General features: G+C 40.2%; 1 protein-coding gene across 2 annotated transcripts in view; it reads left to right on the plus strand.

Annotated features, from left to right (window-relative positions):
• Nucleotides 1-22,037, plus strand: part of IQGAP2 (IQ motif containing GTPase activating protein 2) — a 119,291-nt gene that overhangs the window by 95,521 nt on the left and 1,733 nt on the right. For both annotated transcript variants that reach the window (XM_028748003.2, XM_028748004.2), the window contains 19 exons: nt 137-307; nt 1,001-1,084; nt 2,407-2,478; nt 3,240-3,309; nt 3,469-3,677; nt 5,492-5,641; nt 6,582-6,745; nt 7,204-7,428; nt 8,254-8,394; nt 8,708-8,792; nt 12,376-12,608; nt 13,840-13,972; nt 14,738-14,840; nt 15,346-15,487; nt 16,856-16,943; nt 19,033-19,245; nt 19,707-19,867; nt 21,316-21,456; nt 21,574-21,682. In XM_028748003.2, coding sequence (XP_028603836.2) covers nt 137-307; nt 1,001-1,084; nt 2,407-2,478; nt 3,240-3,309; nt 3,469-3,677; nt 5,492-5,641; nt 6,582-6,745; nt 7,204-7,428; nt 8,254-8,394; nt 8,708-8,792; nt 12,376-12,608; nt 13,840-13,972; nt 14,738-14,840; nt 15,346-15,487; nt 16,856-16,943; nt 19,033-19,245; nt 19,707-19,867; nt 21,316-21,456; nt 21,574-21,682 — 2,694 coding nt within the window. The remainder of the gene's footprint in view (nt 1-136; nt 308-1,000; nt 1,085-2,406; nt 2,479-3,239; nt 3,310-3,468; nt 3,678-5,491; nt 5,642-6,581; nt 6,746-7,203; nt 7,429-8,253; nt 8,395-8,707; nt 8,793-12,375; nt 12,609-13,839; nt 13,973-14,737; nt 14,841-15,345; nt 15,488-16,855; nt 16,944-19,032; nt 19,246-19,706; nt 19,868-21,315; nt 21,457-21,573; nt 21,683-22,037) is intronic.

Below are 22,037 nucleotides of genomic sequence, written 5' to 3' on the forward strand. Positions count from 1 at the left end.
TGGGAGGAAAACAGTGTAAGGGTGGTTATTGGGCTCAAATGGAAATTGGAATGCAGTTAGCTGCACAAACTTTTTGGCTTTTGCTTGGCTACTTAAGTTATGCCTGATATCCAGCATCATATTTTTCTTTCCTTAGAATATTGTTGCCCAAATTACATCTGATTACAACAGAGAACAGCTGTGGTTTGCAAATGAGGACTTGATCATTCAGCTACAAGCTAAAGCAAGGGGATTCCTTGTCAGGAAAAAATATAAAGAAAGAAAAGCGTATCTCCAAAAGCAGGAGCCATCAGTGATAAAGTTACAGGTATGATCATTCCAGTGAAGCTCCATGGCTGCTTCTGGCTGTTAACTGAACAACCCAATAGTGAGATTAGACAAATGTTGCACTAGTATAGCCTAGGATGATAATATAGTTCTCTGTTTATGGCTGGCTAGCTGCTGGCTGTAGTGCCCCTATCTCAGTCAGCCTAACAGTCATCTGCCTGGACCCAGATAGACCTCTGTGTTCCAACGTGACATTTTTTATCCTGCGTCTTGTGCAACAGATTAATAATGGTTACAGATGTTATATAGTGCTGTCTTTTGCAAACATTTTCAACAGACCACTTTCAAATGATGGGATTGAGAACCACAAGTAAAATTAGTTATGTCATAGCCGCAGTTTGCATAAACAGATCACTGTTTGTTGAAAAAGGCAATTTCCACTCATCTCGTCTATGTTTTCATTTCAAAACCTTGAAGTTACAGTAGAATAGTTTCTGTCTATTCTGAATTTGAGCATGAGCCACAGAATAGGAAGCCTTAAACGATGTGTATTGAGAAGTTTGTTGACTAATCCAAGAGGAATGAGCTAAAGAAAATGGTGGTTTCTCTTTAAAAATGTCATCGTTCTTTTCTTCTAGAAAATGCTCCAAAGGGTAAGATAAAATAATATCTAGAATTGTTCTTAGTCCTAATAATCTGTTCCTTTGTTGTTGTTTTTAATCCAAATAAATAGGCATCCTGGAAAGGTTATAAGCAAAGGAAAACCTACTCTGAAAGACTTCAAATGTTGCAAAGAAATGTTGCTTCTGTTATCAAGGTAAGTATTCCTATATTAATTGATATTGTTATAATTGGGTTGTTATTGGGTAAAATTGGAAAACTAATAAAAATTATTCAAAAAAAATGTATTCCTCTATTTGGAGACCACCAGTGCTAACTTCATATACTATGTGTCTTGATTGTTATTATCTTCCTGGTTTAGGCACAATGATTCTTCTCTGAAAGGGGCTGCTATTGTGGACCAGTACCTATTTTATGGTGTTTGGTCACTGACCTGATTCCCACATAAGGATAAGCTAAACCATGGCTTAGCATGAACAAATATATGTGTGGATTCCTAGAGCAAAAATTGAGACCGGAGCACTCCTTCCCCAGTCCTGTTACACAGCACAAAACTATAGTTAATACTTTACATTACATCCAGAATGAGGTTTGTGGTTTGTCTTGCTCCAGATAAACAATCAGGAGTTGTCAAGGTTTGCTCTTGATTGATCACTTATGATTTGTCTGGGGGAGACAAACCACAAACCCGGGTTTTGACAGAAAGTCAAACCACATTTTAGCCCCAGGCAGAACCAGGGGAGCTGCATTATCAGTATAATGTTCGTACACATTTGCTCGTTCACACTAAGCCATAGTTTAGCTTAGTGTTATATGCAAACTATGTCTGTTTCTGAAAGCTGGTGCTCAGCATGTGCACCTTAATCAAGCACGTGAACCTTGAGTAGCTCGGTGAAATGGCAAAGGTTAGGTGTAACAGAAAAATCCATGATTTATGGTGTCTGCAGACCTAGTTCTTGAGAGCTAAGTAATAGCAGTTATCTGATTGCTTCTTGTTGTAGAGATATTTAGGAATGTGCATAATCGTATAGTCAAGAAGAACCCTGAAATTATCACTTGAAAGAGGCAGTGTCTGTCCATGTCACTCTGGGATTGTAGGCTGATGAACTGAAACAGAGGAATTTGCTCCATCTTAATATGGAGAACTTTCATTGGATAAGTGTTATGTTTAGTTTTTTAACTTCAGGTGTGATATGTACTGTATGTGCTCCAATCTGTATGCATTATACAAAAGACCAGAATGCCATCGTGTAGTTTGTGAATAAATTGTTTTTAAACATAGAAGTTTTCAAAAACAGAATTTTTAAAAAGTTGTTCATTGTTTTATTGCAACTGCAATTGATTTAAAAAAAATGTTTTTAATGGTTACTGCTTTTTTAATGTTTTTCTTAAAATCAGTTTTATTATTGCTGTGTTTGCTGCCATGTGCTCCTTCAGGAGGAAGGGTGGAATATGAATTGAATAAATAAAAACTAAATAAATATTTTACCAATTGGTTCATTCTTCTTTGATTTTCAGATTCAATCGTGGGTCAAAATGTGGTTAGCAAGAAGAACATACAGGAAACGGATGCAATATTTCAAAGATCATGTAAGGTTCCCCACCTTCCCTCCTATTCTGTACTGGGTAGATCTTCTGGGTCCTGCTGCCTTCAATTTGACTGGACAAAAACAAATTTATAATAGATCAGACATTTGCCCCCTACCATGGGATGGCATGGCTTCGGTGCCAGAGGAAAAGAGATAAAAAGCATGCTTGAGTTTGCATTATATAAAGGTAAAGGGACCCCTGACCATTAGGTCCAGTCGTGACCGACTCTGGGGTTGTGGCGCTCATCTTGCTTTATTGACCAAGGGAGCCAGCGTACAGCTTCCAGGTCATGTGGCCAGCATGACTAAGCCGCTTCTGGCGAACCAGAGCAGCGCACGGAAATGCCGTTTACCTTCCCGCCGGAGAGGTACCTATTTATCTACTTCAGTGTTTCCCAACCTTGTGCCTCCAGCTGTTTTTGGACTACAATTCCCATCATCCCTTGCCACTGGTCTTGCTAGTCAGGGATGATGGGAGTTGTAGTTCAAAAACAGCTGGAGGCACAAGGTTGGGAAACACTGATCTACTTGCACTTTGACGTGCTTTCGAACTGCTAGGTTGGCAGGAGCAGGGACTGAGCGACGGGAGCTCACCCCGTCGCGGGGATTCGAACCGCCGACCTTCTGATTGGCAAGTCCTAGGCTCTGTGGTTTAGGCCACAGCACCACTTGCGTCCCTTGCATCATATACAGGTAGATAATTATTACAGCCTGTTTCCTGTGTGATGATGTCCATAAATGCATAACCTGTGTCTCTTTCAGAATGAAGAAATTGTGAAAATCCAAGCCTTCCTTAAAGCAAACAAAGCTAGGGAAGACTACAGGACACTGAGTAAGTGCTGGATAATATTTTTTGGCCATAAATTAAGTGGGCAGATAAATGCCTAACAAACACCAGCACACATGTTGCAACTGGTTTGAGGAATTTTGATTAGAATGAAATGTCTAAAGTTCCTGAGCTTAAATTATGATTTGTTTACTTAACTTGCAGCTGGTTCTGAAAATCCTCCTTTGAATGTCCTTCGCAAGTTTGCTTATCTCATGGATCAGAGTGATTTAGACTTCCAAGAAGAGCTGGAAGTAACAAGGTTAAGAGAGGAGGTGGTCACAAATATCCGATCTAGTCAACAGCTGGAGAAAGATCTGAACCTGATGGATATCAAGATAGGATTGCTGGTTAAAAACAGAATAACTCTGCAGGTTGGTTAAAGGGGTGACAGTGGTTGTGAGATCCCAGCCAAGGGGTCTTTTGGAGAGTCCGATCCCATTTCCTTACTTGGTAGCTCAGCTGCTTGATAACTGAAAGAGTACCAAAATAAATTTATCTAAGATCTTTGTGTTTTCTTAAATGAATAATTGCAGCTTTCCTATACACACACACTTGTTGGGAGGCAATGTTCACACAACATTAGTCACAATCCATATCTACCCTGTCATTTCTGATGAAATACTGCATTTCCCCTTGAACCAGCTTCAATCTGAACTGAGAAAAAGAATGACCCTAGATGCATTTTAAGCCAGTAAGGTTTACATAGCCTAAAGTTTTTATCTTCTAAATCAAGCCAAACTTTTTAATCTAGCTCCTTAAAGTACCTTCCATTACAATTACAATTACAATAGCCTAAGGGATTATTGGGACGCAGGTGGCGCTGTGGGTAAAAGCCTCAGAGCCTAGGGCTTGCCGATCGAAAGGTCGGCAGTTCGAATCCCTGCGGCGGGGTGCGCTCCCGTCGTTCGGTCCCAGCGCCTGCCAACCTAGCAGTTCGAAAGCACCCCCGGGTGCAAGTAGATAAATAGGGACCGCTTACCAGTGGGAAGGTAAACGGCGTTTCCGTGTGCGGCTCTGGCTCACCAGAGCAGCGATGTCACGCTGGCCACGTGACCCGGAAGTGTCTCCAGACAGCGCTGGCCCCCGGCCTCTTGAGTGAGATGGGCGCACAACCCTAGAGTCTGGCAAGACTGGCCCGTACGGGCAGGGGTACCTTTACCTTTACCTTTAAGGGATTATTGCCCCCAGTCAAGCAGTGTTGTCTCCTGCTACATGGAACTACCGTATTTTTCGCTCTATAGGATGCACTTTTTCCCCTCCAAAAATTAAGGGGAAATGTGTGTGCGTCCTATGGAGCGAATTCAGGCTCCTTGGCTTCAGCGATAGCAATGTGTAGCCTCCGAAGCGCAGAGGGAGCGCTCCCTCCGCGCTCCGGATGCTTTGCGTTGCTTTTGCTGAAGCCTGGAGAGCGAGAGGCGTCAGTGCGCACCGACCCCTCTCACTTTCCATGCTTCAGGGAAAGCCGCCTGAAGCCTTCGGAGTGCAGTGCGAGTTCCCACTGCGTTCTGGCGGCTTCGGGTTCCTTTCGCTGAAGCCTGGAGAGTCTTGCTCTCCCGGCTTCAGCAAAAGGAACCCGAAGCCTGAGGAGTGCAGCGGGAACTTGCGCTGCGCTCGGAAGGCTTCAGGGATAGCTGCGCGCAGCCCCTCTGGCAGGGAGAGGCTGCACACGGCTATGGCTTCTTTAGCCCCGCGCAGCCTCTCCCGGCTGGAGAGGTTGCACACTGCTAAAGAGGAAGCCAAGACAGCGAGCGGGATCCATCCCGCTCGCTGTCTTGGCTTGTGCCATAGCCGCCTGCAACCCCTCCGGCAGGGAGAGGTTGCGCGCAGCCTGTACGCTGCTCTTTGGGGCTGGGGGGGAAATAAGATTTTTCCCCTTGATTTCCCCCTCTAAAAACTAGGTTTTTAGAATAAGCGGTTGAATCTGTGTGACAACTGTGTAGCTGGGCTTCATCCATTGACCCTCTGCCTGTTGCTTAGATTTCATTTTTTTACATTCAAAACTATGGTATGCACCTTTTTCTTGCTGACTTAATATTTAGCCTTCTTACATCTGTTTTATTTGGTTGTAACAGACTGCAGTTGCCCACGTTCTACTTCTAATGTTGGTATTCTTTCTAGGTTACTTACAGAACTGCAGCTTTACTTTGCCTTAACAATTGAGTTCTGCATTTGTTTGTTTTTCCAGGATGTTGTATCGCACAGCAAGAAGCTGAACAAAAAAAGCAAAAATCAGGCAGAAGAGATGGTGTCTGGAGATAAGCAGGGCATCAAAGGCTTGAGCAAAGAAAGGCGGAAAAAGCTGGAGGCCTATCAACACTTGTTTTACCTTCTACAGGTGAGCTGTGTGGTGGTTGAGGATTCATGTTAAGTAGTTTCATAATACATGTCTGCTTGAATAATGAATTTCCACTTTCATCATGGGGGGGCGGGGAGAACCTTTAAAAATTATCATGTTCTGACTTCAAGCATATACACGTAGGTCCCACTATCTACCCACTCATTATGCAAAAATTCATTTATCCAAACCTTTCTATGCACACCACAGATTCTGATATCCATACACCCAGAGTTTGCCCACTTCCTTACTTTCTTGCTTGTTTGTGCTTTGATGGTCAGCAGCAGCCATTTTAGGGCAGAGACCATGCAGAGGTGAGGCGAAGGGAGGCGAGATCAGACAAATCAGACAAAGCAGGAGAGCTTGAACAAATTTCCTGCATTCCTGTTCCCTTGCAACATCTGTTGTTGCAATGTAGATTATTCAGAAGCTGTTGGTTATTGGCTCTTCAGTAGAAACACAAAAGTAGGGTGGCAAATAGGATTTCTAAATAAGTTTATCCATACAGTTATATTGCTTAGCTTTAATAAAGTGTTTCACTTTATATAGAGGCCTGCGTCAACAACCTTACCTTATCTCTTCCTTCCTGCTGTCCTGAAGGTTATTCACTCATTCACTTCACAGCCATTGTTGAAACCACAATGAGAAACTTTATTTATAGTCATGCTATCTTTTAAAAAGGCTGTCAGATGGCTGGCCTGTGTAGATAACCAGAGGGTTTGAGCTGTGCCATAGTTTTCAAGAGTAATAAACTTGATACCAGGAAGTGGTGTAGTACTTACCATTTTCTACCATGGCGCTTTCAGTCATTGGCAAGCTTGGATTAGTGTTGATACAAATGAAAGTGCACTGAGGACTCAGTGCTAATAAAGCAGGCAGTGGAAAACTTCACCATTTTGATTAATATGTTTTTTCAGTCATTCTAATATTTCTTCCATAGACTAATCCAACTTACCTGGCAAAGCTGATCTTCCAGATGCCCCAGAATAAATCCACCAAGTTTATGGATACAGTTATCTTTACTTTGTACAACTATGCTTCTAATCAGCGAGAAGAATACTTGCTTCTGAAGCTGTTTAAAACCGCTCTAGAAGAAGAAATAAAGTGCGTATATTAAAGGACACAGTGGCCCTACATTTTATCTCCATTTTTGAATCATAAGACATCTATGTCTTGCCTGTTTAAACTGTTAAATTCCCTTCTGTTGTCTCTTGTGCATATAGTGGGTTTTTCATCGCAGGCAGAATTGCCAAACGTAGGGTGTTTGCATCATATTAACTGAAGCAGAATTTAAAGGATCAAACCATAAATCATATCAGTAATGGTTTATATGCAAGCCATATTCTGTACTTCTGTATCAGAACCATCCTTCATTTTAGTTATCTTTACTTTGAACAGAATTGTTTGTTGCCAAATTCTGTGAACATGTTTGTTCTTGAACAGTTATTAGTGAATGGACAAAATGGAATGAGTCATTGTGCTTCACTGTGCCCATTCAAAAATCACAGACATAGGTTTTAAATCTTAAACTGTAATGTAAGTGCTGGTTATTTTTACTGCAGTTCCAAAGTAGACCAGATTCAAGACATTGTCACGGGAAATCCTACAGTCATCAAAATGGTTGTTAGCTTTAATCGAGGTGCTCGAGGGCAGAATACTCTACGTCAGTTGTTGGCACCAGTGGTGAAGGACATCATGGATGATAAATCTCTAGTCATCAACACAAGTCCCGTGGAGGTCTACAAGGCATGGGTGAACCAATTAGAAATGCAAACTGGAGAGGCCAGGTAAGTGTGCAACATGAACAAACTGTATTTATTTATGAAGAATATCCAATGCTTTTTAACCATAGAACTCCTTTAGGACAATGAAATGATTAATCAGTAGACATTAAAATGAATATGAAGTGTTAAAACAAATTGTATGATCTTCAAATGAAAGATGTAAGTAAAGTTGTATAAGTAACTCAAATACTTATTCAATAGCAATCATGTAACATATTGATTTACTGTTTCCCAGTCTTAGCTATTTGTGCTGTATTAATGTTGCTCTAGGGGATTTTTTTCACTTTGAAGCCTAATTCAGAAATTACCTTGATCACATGGAAGATAGTTCCCTGTTCTCCCTATGTGTGAGAGACAGGGAGAGAAGGGGGAACATGAGTGGGGCTAATAATAATAATAATAAATTTATTATTTCTACCCCACCCATCTGGCTGGGCTTCCCCAGCCGCTCTGGGTGGCTTTCAACAGAACATTAAAAACAGAATAAAACATCAAACATTAAAAACTTCCCTTAACAGGGCTGCCTTCAGATGTCTTCTAAAAGCCAGGTAGTTGTTTATTTCCTTTACGGGAGGGCGCTCCACAGGGCAGTGGAGCCACTACCGAGAAGGCTCTAATAATATGATTTCCTTCCCACCTTGAATTATTTGTTACGGGTTTATAATTCACTGTTTGACCAAAGTTCTCAACTGAGCAAGTAATTAAAACTATTTGAACAAATTAAATAATTAGACATATAAAATTATTTTATTGTCACTTTTTCGGGGGGTGTACTATGCAAAACACGATTCTCTTGCTGTGTATAGCATCTCCTCTCTATTTCCCCAGCAAATTACCTTATGATGTAACAACAGAACAAGCATTGGCGCATCCGGAAGTAGTGAATCGACTAGAGTCCTCAATTCAGAGCCTGAGAGCAGTAACTGATAACGTCCTTGCTTCCATATTCTCCTCTCTGAACTTAATGCCGTAAGTGAAAAGCCATAAGCAAGTTGTTTTTAAAAGCCATCTCTCATTTTTGCAAAATACTAGTTTAAATATATACTTTGATTCATAAGGACACTTCACCAGCAGAGGGGAGTATTCTCTCTCCATCATCAAACTGGCATACTTTATATCTAATAAGCACTCATGATGTAAATTTTCTTTTGTGTCACCTTGTTTAGTTGGTTCTAAAGCAAAATGTATTGTTTTGTTTTGTTTTTGTTAACTTGAATTAGTTATTTTTCATCCTAAGTATCTTTCCATTATTTTCCTTTTTCATCTGTTTTTTTGCATGTAGTTATGGAATGAGATATATAGCCAAAGTTCTGAAGAACTCGCTCCATGAGAAATTTCCAGAGGCCACAGAAGATGAGCTATTGAAGGTAGATTTGTGAGGGTGGTTTGTCAGCATCTTTGTGCTTTCTGATTATGCCAACAGGCAAATTTCTTTCCACTTGGGGAAGCAGCATAACTCAGAGGGGTAGGGAGAAGGAGTCTAAAAGATTCTCATCAGTGCTGTTGGACTTTACTGCTTATATAGACTCTTTCTCAGAGATGGTTCTACACAAGCTGTTGAATCTCTAAGGCTACAAGGTTTTCTATTTTAATTAAGTTGTCACTTCCTAGCTTTTCACATTTTTGCTTTCGTGCATCCATCTCCCATATCTCCAAGGAGGCACATCTCTGCCCTGCTCAATATCAAATGGCTCCAGAGTAGCAGGTTGTATGGGATCATTAACAGCTGTTTTCATACTAGTGGTAGTGTGTGGAAAGCAGCAGTGACATTGATAAGCAATTGTTTTAACTGTTTTTATATATGTTTTTGTATCTGTTTTCATTATGCTAAATAGTTTCAGGATGCCTCTTGGGAAGCAATTCATAATTACCGTATTTTTGCTCTATAAGACTCACTTTTTCCCTCCTAAAAAGTAAGGGGAAATGTGTGTGCGTCTTATGGAACGAATGCAGGCTGCACAGCTATCTCAGAAGCCAGAACAGCAAGAGGGATTGCTGCTTTCACTGCACAGCGATCCCTCTTGCTGTTCTGGCTTCTAAGATTCAGAATATATATTTTTTCTTGTTTTCCTCCTCCAAAAACTAGGTGCGTCTTATAGAGCGAAAAATACGGTAATTAATTATTGTTATTCTAGGACACTAATGCTTAATTCTATAAGCTGCTGCCATTGCATAGCAGCTTTTAGATCTGGATTATTCATAAGTGCTTTGGGGTGAGCCTATTTCCCCTAAAATAATGAATACTTACAAAAAAACCAAAAAAACCTTCAGTTGTGACTTCAGCTGTCATAACATTAGGACAAATAAATTTTCCTGCGACCTTAGAATAAAGGTAATACATAGTAATAATTTTCCACTGTACTTGTTCTGAAGAAGTTTGTAGAACGTGTTGGAATGTGGCATTTATCCAAGCTGAAGCTTTTGAATGACATACAATACTCTTAGGAGACCTGGCAGAAAGTTTACTTCCATAAACTGGGCATAGCTGCTCTTCTTTAGGTGTAGTCACAAATATTGAATGATCCAAGGATGGTTAAACCTGCCTTAACTCAAAAATAATTGCATTAGGGTAAAGATGGCCCGTATTGATTTTTTTAATGCAGTGAATATAATTTTTTTAAGTATTAATTAAGACCTATTTTCTAAAACTTCAAGACAACAGTGGCCTCAATCCAATCCAGAAACGTCTCTACAATTATAGTAGGAATATCCTTGTCACATCCAACAAATGGCTAGAAGTATTGACTTGACTCATAATTCAGTTTGGAGAGGAGTGAAGTAGACAGGAACACCTCGTTACCTTCCTCAAAGTAGGTGATGAGCTGCTTCACAGCCAGCCATCTTGCTTAGTGTGCTGGTGCAGAAAAGTTTGAAGCTTGCACCCACAGAGTGCTGAAATCTACATTGTGCAGCAGCCATTTCTGTGACTGATAGGAAGACCTAGACTGGTAAGGGGAGGTCTAAATAGATCCCCATTTCAGGATTTGGGGGAGAGATTGCACTAGTTGAAGGTAGGTGAAACTGTTTCCATAAATTGCAGTAAGCAAAACATCTATTATCTTGGCTATACTTACAAAAAAAAAATGTTATAGTACTTCATCATAGTGTATCTTAATTTTCCCCATAATCATCTCATAAATTGAACTTTGCCTCTCAGGATGACAGCCCTTACTTGCCAGCTTGCAGTGGAGGGAAGACCATAGCTCAGTGGTAGAGCAGTTACCTAGCATACAGAAGGGAGCAGGCTCAATGCTTGGTGTCTCCTGGTAGGGCATACAATTCCTGTAACTTTTTATAGGCTGAATTCCTATAACATTTTATACCTCAAATGTTCCAGTTTACTTTTGCCCCACTTTTGTTATGCTATTGCCCATTTGGACAGCACGAACGCGGGTGGTGCTGTGGGTTAAACCACAGAGCCTAGGACTTGCGATCAGAAGGTCGGCGGTTCGAATCCCCGTGACGGGGTGAGCTCCCTTTGTTTGGTCCCTGCTCCTGCCAACCTAGCAGTTCGAAAGCACAAAGTGCAAGTAGATAAATAGGTACTGCTCTGGTTTGCAAGAACCGGCATAGTCATGCTGGCCACATGACCCAGAAGCTGTACGCCAGCTCTCTCAGCCAATAAAGCGAGATGAGCACCACAACCCCAGAGTCGGTCACAACCATGTCGGTGGTGGTCAGGGGTCCCTTTACCTTTAATGTAACATTGGGGAAGCGTCTCAGATCAAACTAAAGCAGAATAAAATCCACCTCTCATGCGTGCAGTATTATTGTGTCATATACATGTTGCAAAATACAACCACAGTAAAAGAAACAGTCTGGAGATTCCCTCAATGTTACAATGTGTAGGATAAAACAAACATCATTTGCAACAATGAACCAGAAGAAAAACAAAGTTAATTGTACAGATTGTTCACTATACCATTACATTTTCTGGATGAATGGAAGGAGCTGGGGAGAGTTTAGCATTCCTCAATACATATCACTAAAGAAGTCCCTCCAGAATGACTTTTGAGTGTATGATGGACCAATATCTCCTGCTGATGAAGGATATGAAGGAAACCAAGTTACTCCAACCTCTTAACCTGTCTTGGCTTGATCTTTCAAAACCCTGGTATTATGAGTTAACCTTTCAGGAAGGGCAATCTGCCAGATCCAATTGTACCAGGAAGCAAGAGAAAAGTACGACGAAGTTTTATGACTACTAACCACTGTCATTCTAACAGTGGCTAAGAGACAGGCTAAAAGGACTTTGAGCAACAGTCTGTTTTTGCCACAGCAACCCAAAGTGACTCACAGTTCTTAAAGCAAAAACCAAACCCATACATACACTAAAACCAGCATTTTAAAAAAATATAAAAGAAAATTCTATTTTTCAAAACATTCCACTCCACACAATAAGCTCGTAGATAATTAAAAGCACGAAAGCCTGGTGAAAAAGGAATGTTTTTGCCTGGTGCCTAAGGATAGGTAATGATGGTGCCAGCGGTGCCAGTAAAGAAGTTTTGAGATGGTGTTTAAAAGCTCCCATCAGCAGCCAGGGAAAACATATTGCGAAACCTGAACTGCTGGAGCCAGCTGTATAACTTTTGGAATGGAATTCCAGAGGGAAGGAGCCACCACTGGGAAGTATCCTAACAGCCTAACAGATCTTAAATGTGGCCACATGAGTAGGAGCTCAGAAGCTGATATGAAAATGTGGGCAAGTTCATATGGGTGAATAAGACCCTAAAGTATAAATACTGCTCTCAAACAAGATATGAAGCAAAAAGACCCAGTAGGGTTTTTACAGTGTCAAACATTTTCCCCAACCCCACCCACCCACCCACCCACCCAAACCTTTGACTTGTGTTCATAACAAATAAAAAGTATTTTTAAGAAATTCTGTTTTAAGAAATAAACATATTAAGGACTGTATAAACATGTTAAGAAAACGCTTTCCTCCCATAGATCATTGGAAATCTCCTGTACTATCGATTTATGAATCCAGCCATTGTTGCACCTGATGGTTTTGACATCATAGACATGACAGCTGGAGGCCAGATCCATTCTGATCAGAGGAGAAATTTGGGTTGTGTGGCCAAAGTCCTTCAACATGCTGCCTCAAACAACCTCTTTGAAGGGGAAAATGCACATCTCTCATCGATGAACAGTTACCTCTCTCAGACATATGAGAAATTCAGGTCTGTGCAAAGTGGGGGTGTGAACAGTAAACATTGTTGTGAGATTTACCTCTGTTGGATGTCAGTAGCCAGTTGTTTTAGGCTTCTCATAAACTTTGGTACTCACTTTGGTATTCTGTAGATAACCTAAATACTTTTCTTGGTGTTTTGAAAATAGATTTCTTACTATATCAGCTTGTCATGCGAGTTCATGCACACTGGCGTTTTAATGCAAACTTTCCAGTCTAATTGGTAATTGTCATTACATTGCACAAGTTATACTTTCCTTGGACATAATGACCACACCATATTATTATTAAGGGAAATAATTTTCCAGCCAAGAAGAGCAGTGTGTTTGTTATTTTGCAAGACAATGGTAGGAAATAGTGCTTGGGTTTCATGCTAAAATGTTGGGAAAGCTGTGCTCTTTTTCGCTGGAATATTAAAATAGTTGTCAGCCGCACTGTTTATCGTTTTTATATTTACAAAGGCCTCCTACTTAGATGGCTTAAAAGAGGATTAGACAGATTCATGGAGGAAAAGGCTATCCATGACTACAAACCACAGTTGTGTTCTACCTCCAATGTCAGAGGCATTGTGCCTCGTGAGTACCAGATGCTGGGAATCACAAGTGGACAGAGTGGTTTTGTGCCCATGTCCAGCTTGCAGGCTTGCCACAGGCATCTGGTTGGCCACTGTGGGAGCAGGATGCTGGTCCTAGATGGGACATTGGCCTGATCCAATCGGCTTTTTCTTTGGTTGTTATTTCAGTGCATGTGGCAATCTTGCTTGAAACCTTAAGTCAAGCTTCCGCAAATTTGGTCCTCCAGATGTTTTTTGGCCTACAACTCCCATGATCCATAGCTAGCATGAATCAGTGGTCAGGGATGATGGGAATTGTAGTCTCAAAACATCTGGAGGGCTGACTTTGAGGAAGCCTGCCTTAAGTGGTGAGGGATTTTGTTAAAATTTAAAACAAATTCTGTCTCTTGGCTGCATGGCCTCAAGGTGGTTTTAGTATTGATCAGGGCTAGGCAGAATGTACTGATTTATCTGTGAGTGACTTGAAGTAGATCCGCAAGGGTTTCCGGCTGCCAATTGTTTAACAATGACAACAACAACAATTTTTCCTGCCCTAAATTCTACTGTTAAAATGAATAAAGCTTGGGACCAGGGGCAAGAGTATATTTGTGTGTGGAAAGACTTAACTCCAATATTTTTTAGTGAAATTACAATTTTCTTTCCTCCTTAGGAATTTTTTCCAAGCAGCATGTGGCGTTCCTGAACCTGAAGAAAAATTCAATATTGATGAATACTCTGATATGGTGACACTAAGCAAGCCAGTTATTTACATTTCTATTGAAGAAATTATCAACACACATTCAGTAAGTGTGTGCCAAGGAGAATTAGAAAGCATTGAAATAGTACATATTAAATTTGGGTTGTGGAGTTTTTGGAATATGGGAATAAAATTTGCAAAATGAGATAATTTGAGTATAGTTTTGCAAACAGATTGATAATAGCACATGTAAGTGGAAGTAAACACCTCCTAAAACTTATGGGGTTTGCATAAATATGTGTTAGTGTTGGTGAAGTTTTGTTATTATTATTACTTATTATATTTGTAGCTTCTAATCTGCTACCTGTTTTTAGGAGTACTGAATAGCCCAACCAAAAAAATTGACTTCTGTCAAAATAGATATATGAGTTACTAATAGCATACAGTAACATGTCAGGATTTAACTTCTTTCCGCAGGGCCTGTAAGACAGAGCTATTCCACCTGGCTTTCAATTTGCACTTAGACTGATCTTTTATTCCCCTTCCTTCCTCCCCTCCCCCTTTTTCTGAAGATTACCCACTCTGGGATCCCACAGCTAATTCTCCCCTGGGTCTCCTCGCTGGCCGAAATAGGACTAAGCTAGCCCTGGTGATGATCTAATGTTTATTGGATGGGTTTCCCCCCTAAACTGATTTTTGATTTTTGAATTCTGAATTTATTGTTATTCACGTTTTATGCTGTTTTTTGTTTTAAATTTGTTGTTAGCTGCCCTGAGCCCGGTTTTCTGAACCAGGAAGGGCGGAGTATTAAAAAATTGTTGTTGTTGTTGTTCTTTTGCAAAAGTTTCAACAAGGGCAATTTTCTTTACAGCTTTTGCTAGAGCATCAGGATGCCATTGCTCCTGACAAAAACGATGTCTTAAATGAGCTCCTGGAAGGGCTGGGGGAAGTTCCTGATGTGGAGACATTCCTTGGTAAGCTAAGAAAACAAATATGTACTTGAAAGATAGGCCTAACTTGTCTATGGATGCAAAATAAAAGTCGGCCTTGAACTAGATGATGGTTTGGTTTGTGCACATCTTCTAGAAGTACCTGTTCTATTTCTAGAAATTAGCTATCAAATAACTATAAGGGTAATCATTTTTTTATTTATAGCTTTTACATGCTGATAAATAATGTAGTGCTATTATAATAGCATATCTATGTGGGAAGTATCAGACAGTCTTGCTCTTCCCAATAAGGGATGGAAGGATCTGTCAACTTTGAATACATATTCTGAACTGTACATAAAATATTCTAAATATTGCTTGCTTTGGTGTATTATTATTATTATTATTATTATTATTATTATTATTATTATTATTAATGTGTAGGGTACACAAACCCATGGCTATATAATATCTTACTCTGTTTTTAGTTTGTTCCAACTTTAATCTCTCTTTACAATCCTAAATTACACTTTTTCCCTCCCCTCTATAGGGGAAGGTGCTGTAGATCCCAATGACCCAAACAAGGAAAACACTTTAGGTCAGCTTGTGAAGACAGAAATCTCTCTTTCACTGACCAGGAAGTATGACTTACGGGAAGGTGAAGAACAAGATCTTAAGGGCCTGATGATGAAGTATGTTTTTTAAATAATGCTTTTGCTGAATTTTACTACTGTAATTTGCTACTAATTGTGCAATTTATTGCCTTGTGCCAAAGAAAACCTTCCATTCTATGTGAGCCTTAAATAGATGAGCAGACATTTAAGGACAATATATATAATTTATGCTAAGGAAGATTTAGTATTTGAAGCCATGCAAGCAGTTGTATGATAAAGTGTCATTCTTTAAATTATTTTTAAATCGTTGGTTCAAGCCCTAATCACAGTCGCACACAATGAAATCAGCAGAGCTCCCATGAAAGTGTGCTCAGCAAAAGAGATTCAATAGATAGATGGCAAATGAATAAGCAAATAATTGAGCGTTGTCCCAAGCCCTGTTACGTATTCTGAAGCAAAGTCTGCACCTTTTAATCAAACAGAATCACACTGTATATGGGCACCTCAAAATGTAAATGTTTTGTTTGTATGTTGGTATTCGGAGGCAACTTTACAATGGGATACTCTTGGAAAGCCTATAGAAAGAACACACAGGAACTGTTCCCTAATAAGGTTTTGTGAAAAAAGAGAATGTTTGAAGAACAGGATACAGATAAGACTTCACAGAGAACCAAAGGAAACAGCTGTCTTGAATTTGTCACTGTTAGAAGGAAAGATACACTGGAAGAACTTCTTTAAATAAAAAGGCACATATATTCTGAGTACAAATGTGGTCAAAATTAACTTGTACTTTTACCCTCTGCTGCCATTTTACCTGCTAATGTTGATGCAGAGAGAGTAAAATGGCACAGCTTTTCCCCACTTTCAGACATTCTAGAGCCCTCCCCTCCACCCCACCCCACCGAGTTTATATTTTTAACTGTTTATGCACACGTTTTCCTGTGACATTCAGCAAAAATATTGATGTAAAATCAGAAATAAACAAAATGCCAAACTGATCAAAAACATACATCCAGTGCAAAAATACAGCCAAGTGGGTAAAACCACAGCTAAAACCAGTTCATGCTGTGTGATTGGATGTCTGAGTGAATAAAAATATTCTTGCCTGGTTTTAGAATTTTAATATTCCCGACACTTCCATCCTTAAAATATTCCATTTATGGTGAATATTGCCAAGAAGAAGAATGTTTAAGTTTTGGTATTTGTATTAAACTGTTAGATAATGTCCAGTGTTTTCCTTCCACTGCCATCTTCTCTGAGGGGTTGAGGGAACCTTGGGATTTGTGGCGAAGCAGGAAGGTAGAGGGTGAGAAAAAGACTCTGCTTGCAAGTGGAAATCAGTTGTGCAGTTGGGTGGACATCGCTGGATGATGTTGTTTGATACTGAAATGCCTTTCTGTAAAAATCATAATTATTCAGAATTTTTCAACTTTTCCCCTCACTAAGGACAAAAAGGCTTATTATTGATGTGATACGAACTCAGCCAGGAGAGACACTTGTAAAAATCCTGGAAACACCAGCAACTGAAATTCAGGTAACTAATCCTTCTCCCCCTCCCCCTTTTTTTTTTGACTTCATCAGACCAACATGGCTACCTACCTGAATCTAATCCTTCTTCTATCTGAGTAGAATAATTTTGGTTGTACTGTTGGCAACCAGGCCTTAAAACAAAATGTACTCTTTTGCTTTGGCATCTTTGCAAAATATTTGGAATCTGAAGACATATAGGGTAGATTCAACTAGTGTAACAGGGCTCCCCCCCCCCCGCCTTTTCCCCCTGAACATCCTCTCCCCAATTGACTGTGGGAGGTCTGGAGAAACCCCAGAACAGCATATGGTGGAAAGAAGAGAAGAGATCATTTCATCAGATATGACTGAGGCACTGTTAGTGGGTGGTTCCCTAGACCAAATGGATGGAAGGTTGCCTGCTCTTGATGGGATTACACTCCCTCTGAAGGAGCGGGTACGTAGCTTGGGAGTACTTCTTGTTCCATAGCTGTCACTTGAGGCTCATGTGGCCTCAGTTGTGCAGTGCTTTCCATCAGCTTCGGCTAGTGCCCCTATTTGGACAGGGATTGCCTAACTTCTGTTGTTTATGCTCAGGTATCTCTGTTATATTACTGCAATGTGTTGTATTGAGGGCTGCCTCTGAAGACAGTTCAGAAACTTCAGCCGGTACAGAATTCAGCAGCCAGGTTGCTCACCAGAAAAAGACGGTTTGAGCATATTACACCCATCCTGACTGCACTGGCTGCCCATTAGTTTCCAGACCCAATTCAAAGTGCTGGTTTTGCCCTATAAAGTCTTAAAAGGCTCAGGACCTCAATATCTCAAGGACCGCCTCTCCCCATATGAATCAACCTTCAACGTGCAATTATCATTCGAGGCCCTTATTTGTGTGCCGCCTCCATGAGAGGTCCAGAAGGTGACAACAGCATGAGAACGGGCCTTTTCTGTGGTGGTTCCCCATTTGTCAAATGTTCTCCCCAGGGAGACTTGCCTGGCACCTTCATTACATATCTTTAGGCACCAGGCAAAAATGTTTTCTCAAGTGGGCGTTTGATTGATCAATATTCTATTGCTTTTCAAATGTGTTTGTGGAAGGGGGGTTATGCATTTGTTTTTGTATTATTATCTATTTTGTATTCTCATTTTGTATTTTTCTGCGGTGAACTACCCTGGGATCTTTGGATGAAGGGTGGTATACAAATTAAACAAACAAAGAAATAATATTTCCCCCATGTCCCATCTCTAAGAGACTTTTGGCAGTGTATATGTCCCTTATCCCCAGCTCCCCTGCTGGTTTATCCTCTCAACAACCCACTAAGGTTACTTATGCCTGGGTGAAACAGTGAACCTGGGTTTTTGTGATCCAGATCTTACTATCTAGCCATTGCATGCTGGCTCTTGATTAAAGCTTTGATACATTATTTCTAAATAGGTCAGTAATAATTGCATATAGCATTTTAAAATATACTGGTATCTGAGCATTTTCTCATCGTAGAATACTCTTGTATTATGGTGATTTCTGTAGGAATTCCTTCCAAATGCACATTTGAGTTTACAGCTCAAACTTAGCACCAGACTTTATGGGATCTACAGCACAGTTACCTGCAGGTGCTTGTTTTAACTTGCTTAAAATGTTCTGTTGATGCTTCACGAGTTTTCCAGGAAGAAGAAAAATATGGGCTTTGTATATGAAATGAAGTAGTTTGAACTTGAGTTTATTTGGCTTGCCACATGAACATAAACTTTATGGGGAAGCTACGAAATTTCATGGGAACACTTGTGTTTAAAACCTCTACACACTTGATGTAATGTTATTCTTCAGAATCTTCAGATATCACTGTAAGAAACTAAATATACAGTTTGTCTAATTGTGATCTATTTTTGAAATGTCATACAAGCTGGAAAGAATTATTAAGGGTAGGAAAATGCATCTAGAAGAGTAGCCATTACAGGAAAGGTTGAAGGAACTGGGGGTCCAATTCTGTCTGGAAAGCTGGACTAATCCAAAAGCTAATTAATCCATGTGGGAAAGTTAGAACACCCATGAGGTTAATGCATGCATAGTTAATAGGCTTCATTGTTTGTATAAAGGTGTAAACTGCTCTTTTTCTTAGGAAGCTGAGCACTTAAAAATAATTGAAAAACGTGCAATCTTGGATTCTAAAACTCCAGAAAAAATGAAACACAGTCAGTCTATTCTTGAAGAAGGGCAGCTACCACTAGAACAAAAGAAAAGGAAAATCCAGAGGAACCTCCGGACACTGGAACAGGCTGGACTGGTTTCATCCGAAAATAAGTACCAGGAAATAATCAATGAAATAGCAAAGGTACTTTGAATATTGTTAAATTTCTCCAACTATATTTGCCCATTGATACTAAAAAGAAAATAATTCAACTGTACTGCAACACACACACACACACACACACACACACCAGTTTCCTTGTAAGCATGGTGCTAGTTCTCCTCCACTAAATTTTGGGCAATTCCATCATTTCACAGCAGCCTGTAATGTTTAGTAGCCACTCTCACTGTCTGTAAAGGGTTATTGGGGAGGGGGATGAAGGGAAGAGTAGACATGGTTTCACAAGCTGCTTTCCACTTTCACAACATTGGATACAAATCTGTATGACTCCTATAGCCATCAGCTTCTCCATAACAGTTTAGCTGGAATCATTCATTGCTCAATGAAAGTACTCAAGAACAGGTAGTTTGCTCTGTAGAAGTAAAAAAAAATATGCATGTTTGCCATGTAAAAGAAATCAACTAATACATGAAAACTTTCTTTAGGATATCAGAAATCAACGAAGATACAGACAGCATCGAAAAGCAGAACTGGTGAAACTCCAGCAGACACTAAATGCACTCAATTCCAAGAAAGCGTTTTATGAAGATCAAATAAATTATTACAACACTTATATCAAAACCTGTTTAGATAACTTGACAAGAAAGTAAGTGAAATACTTTTTTTTAAAAAGAAAATTCAGCACTTTAGCATCATAGGTAGAAAGCTTCAATATTACCAAGTTACAGGATGGAATTAAATGTAGCACTAAATATGTTGTTCCATCAACAGAAGCATTTCTGCTTGCTCCACATAATGATCTTTATTCTGTTTTCCCTGCATCTGTTTTGGGAGTTCACCCAACCCTCCAGAACAGACATGGGGAGGGAGGAGAGGGTGGTGGAAGCCTTGTTATGCTAGCACAGGCATCCCCAACCTTTGGCCCTCCAGATGTTTTGGACTACAATTCCCATCATCCCTGACCACTGGTCCTGTTAGCTAGGGATCATGGGAGTTGTAGGCCAAAACTTCTGGAGCGCCGCAGGTTGGGGATGCCTGTGCTAGCAGGAGTCCTTGCTCTGGCTTCTGCTGACGGGCCTGGGTAGTTGAATCACTAGAAATCCCTTGAAATTTACTAAAACAAACACTGACCCATGCTTTAATGTAAGACTTTATGTCAGTGTTCGAAACTGCCATTGTTCTAGATGCATTTTGTGACAGGAAATTTCATTAGGGTGAGCTGTTTGTGAGCTCTGGGTGCAGTATTGCGCGTAAGAGTTCTGATTAAAACTGCTGAGTGGAAGGAAAGGAGGACCCTTTTTTTTGCATCTCCACTTCCAGTTACTCTCTGAAGACTCAAGAAGACTTAAGAACATTAGAGGGATGGGCAGGGGAAGGACTAGACTATGTGAAAAATGAACATAATATTTTAGCCGCAGTTCATTCATTTTCAGCTTTGTATTCTTGTTATTAAAAAGTGTGCCTGGACATACTGTTCTTCTTTTTTTTAACTCACATATGTGTGTCTGTGGAGGGATAAAATATAATTGATAAATTCCCTCACCTACCCATCATATTGGCTCTTCCATCCATCCCACCACCCAAAACAGAATTAAGGTTTGGCAGTGCTAACTTATCTGCATAGTGGTACAGCCATGGTTACTTGATCCCTCCTGAGTAATGTTCTGAGGTGCCAGTGGTGAGTGGGAACAGAGGCAAAAGAGGGTGGGACAATGTATGCATGTTCTGAGAGCCAATTAGAGAGGTATGGAGGGCCACATTCCCTACCTCTTACCTAAGTGGTGGCAACTGGGCATTCTGTATCACCTGACTCTTCCGAGCAGCAGAGGTGAGTGATGAAAAGTAATGGGGTGGAAACAATTGATTGCCCAGTCCTAAAATATTACTGCTTTTACTCATGAACATAATGTTCCAAAACGTGTTCCAACAAACCCTTATCATGTGGCAAGTTATGGTTGCCTTTGTTCTAAAAACAGATAGCAGGTAGGAAGAATATTAACTTGATTAATTGTTCTAAAAACACCTGCCTTTATTAGGGAAGGGGGTAATGTTGTATGGGGGCTAACACCTGCTTACATCTTTCACACTTTACAGAAATTCGCGGAGATCAATCAAATTAAATGGGAAACAAGAGGAGAAAGGAAACAAACTCAAGAACATTTCCCTGAAGTATACAGCAGCTCGCCTGCATGAAAAGGGGGTTATACTAGGCATTGATGAACTTCAGCCTAACCAGTAGGTTTTGCACCCAGTATTTTCAGAACACCTGCTCTGCTCTTTGACTATTAAACATTTAATTGACTATCTTATAACTTTATTTACATTTTTGAATTATTTTTTTTCTCTTCTAAGGTTTAAGAATGTGATGTTTGAAATTACACCTGGTGAAGAAGTGGGTGACTTTGAAATCAAAGCTAAATTCTTGGGTGTGGAGATGGAAAAGGTACAGCTCCATTTTCAGGTAAATCTTGCTTTTAATTATCTGAATGCACGTGCGTCTTTCTCTCTCTCTCTCTCTCTCTCTCTCTCTCTCTCTCTTGCTCTCCCTATTTTAAAGTGGCATGCTCCCCACTTTACATGAGTGCAGTTATGCGCATGGGGGCCTGGAACATAACCCCCACGTAAGTGAGGGGATCACTGTACATGCACAAGATCGAATGGCCTTGAGTTTGTGGTTGATGTGAGGGGACTTCAGCTCACACTCTCACTGCTATACTGCATCATTTCTTGCCTAATTTCCAGTCATTTTAGTGGATTGTGCCTGTTTCAAACTGTTTGTTTTACTTTTGAGACAAACCTGAAAGTGTCCAACTGAT

The sequence above is a fragment of the Podarcis muralis genome, chromosome 11, assembly GCF_964188315.1.
Source record: "Podarcis muralis chromosome 11, rPodMur119.hap1.1, whole genome shotgun sequence".
In the NCBI taxonomy this organism is placed as follows: Eukaryota; Metazoa; Chordata; class Lepidosauria; order Squamata; family Lacertidae; genus Podarcis; species Podarcis muralis.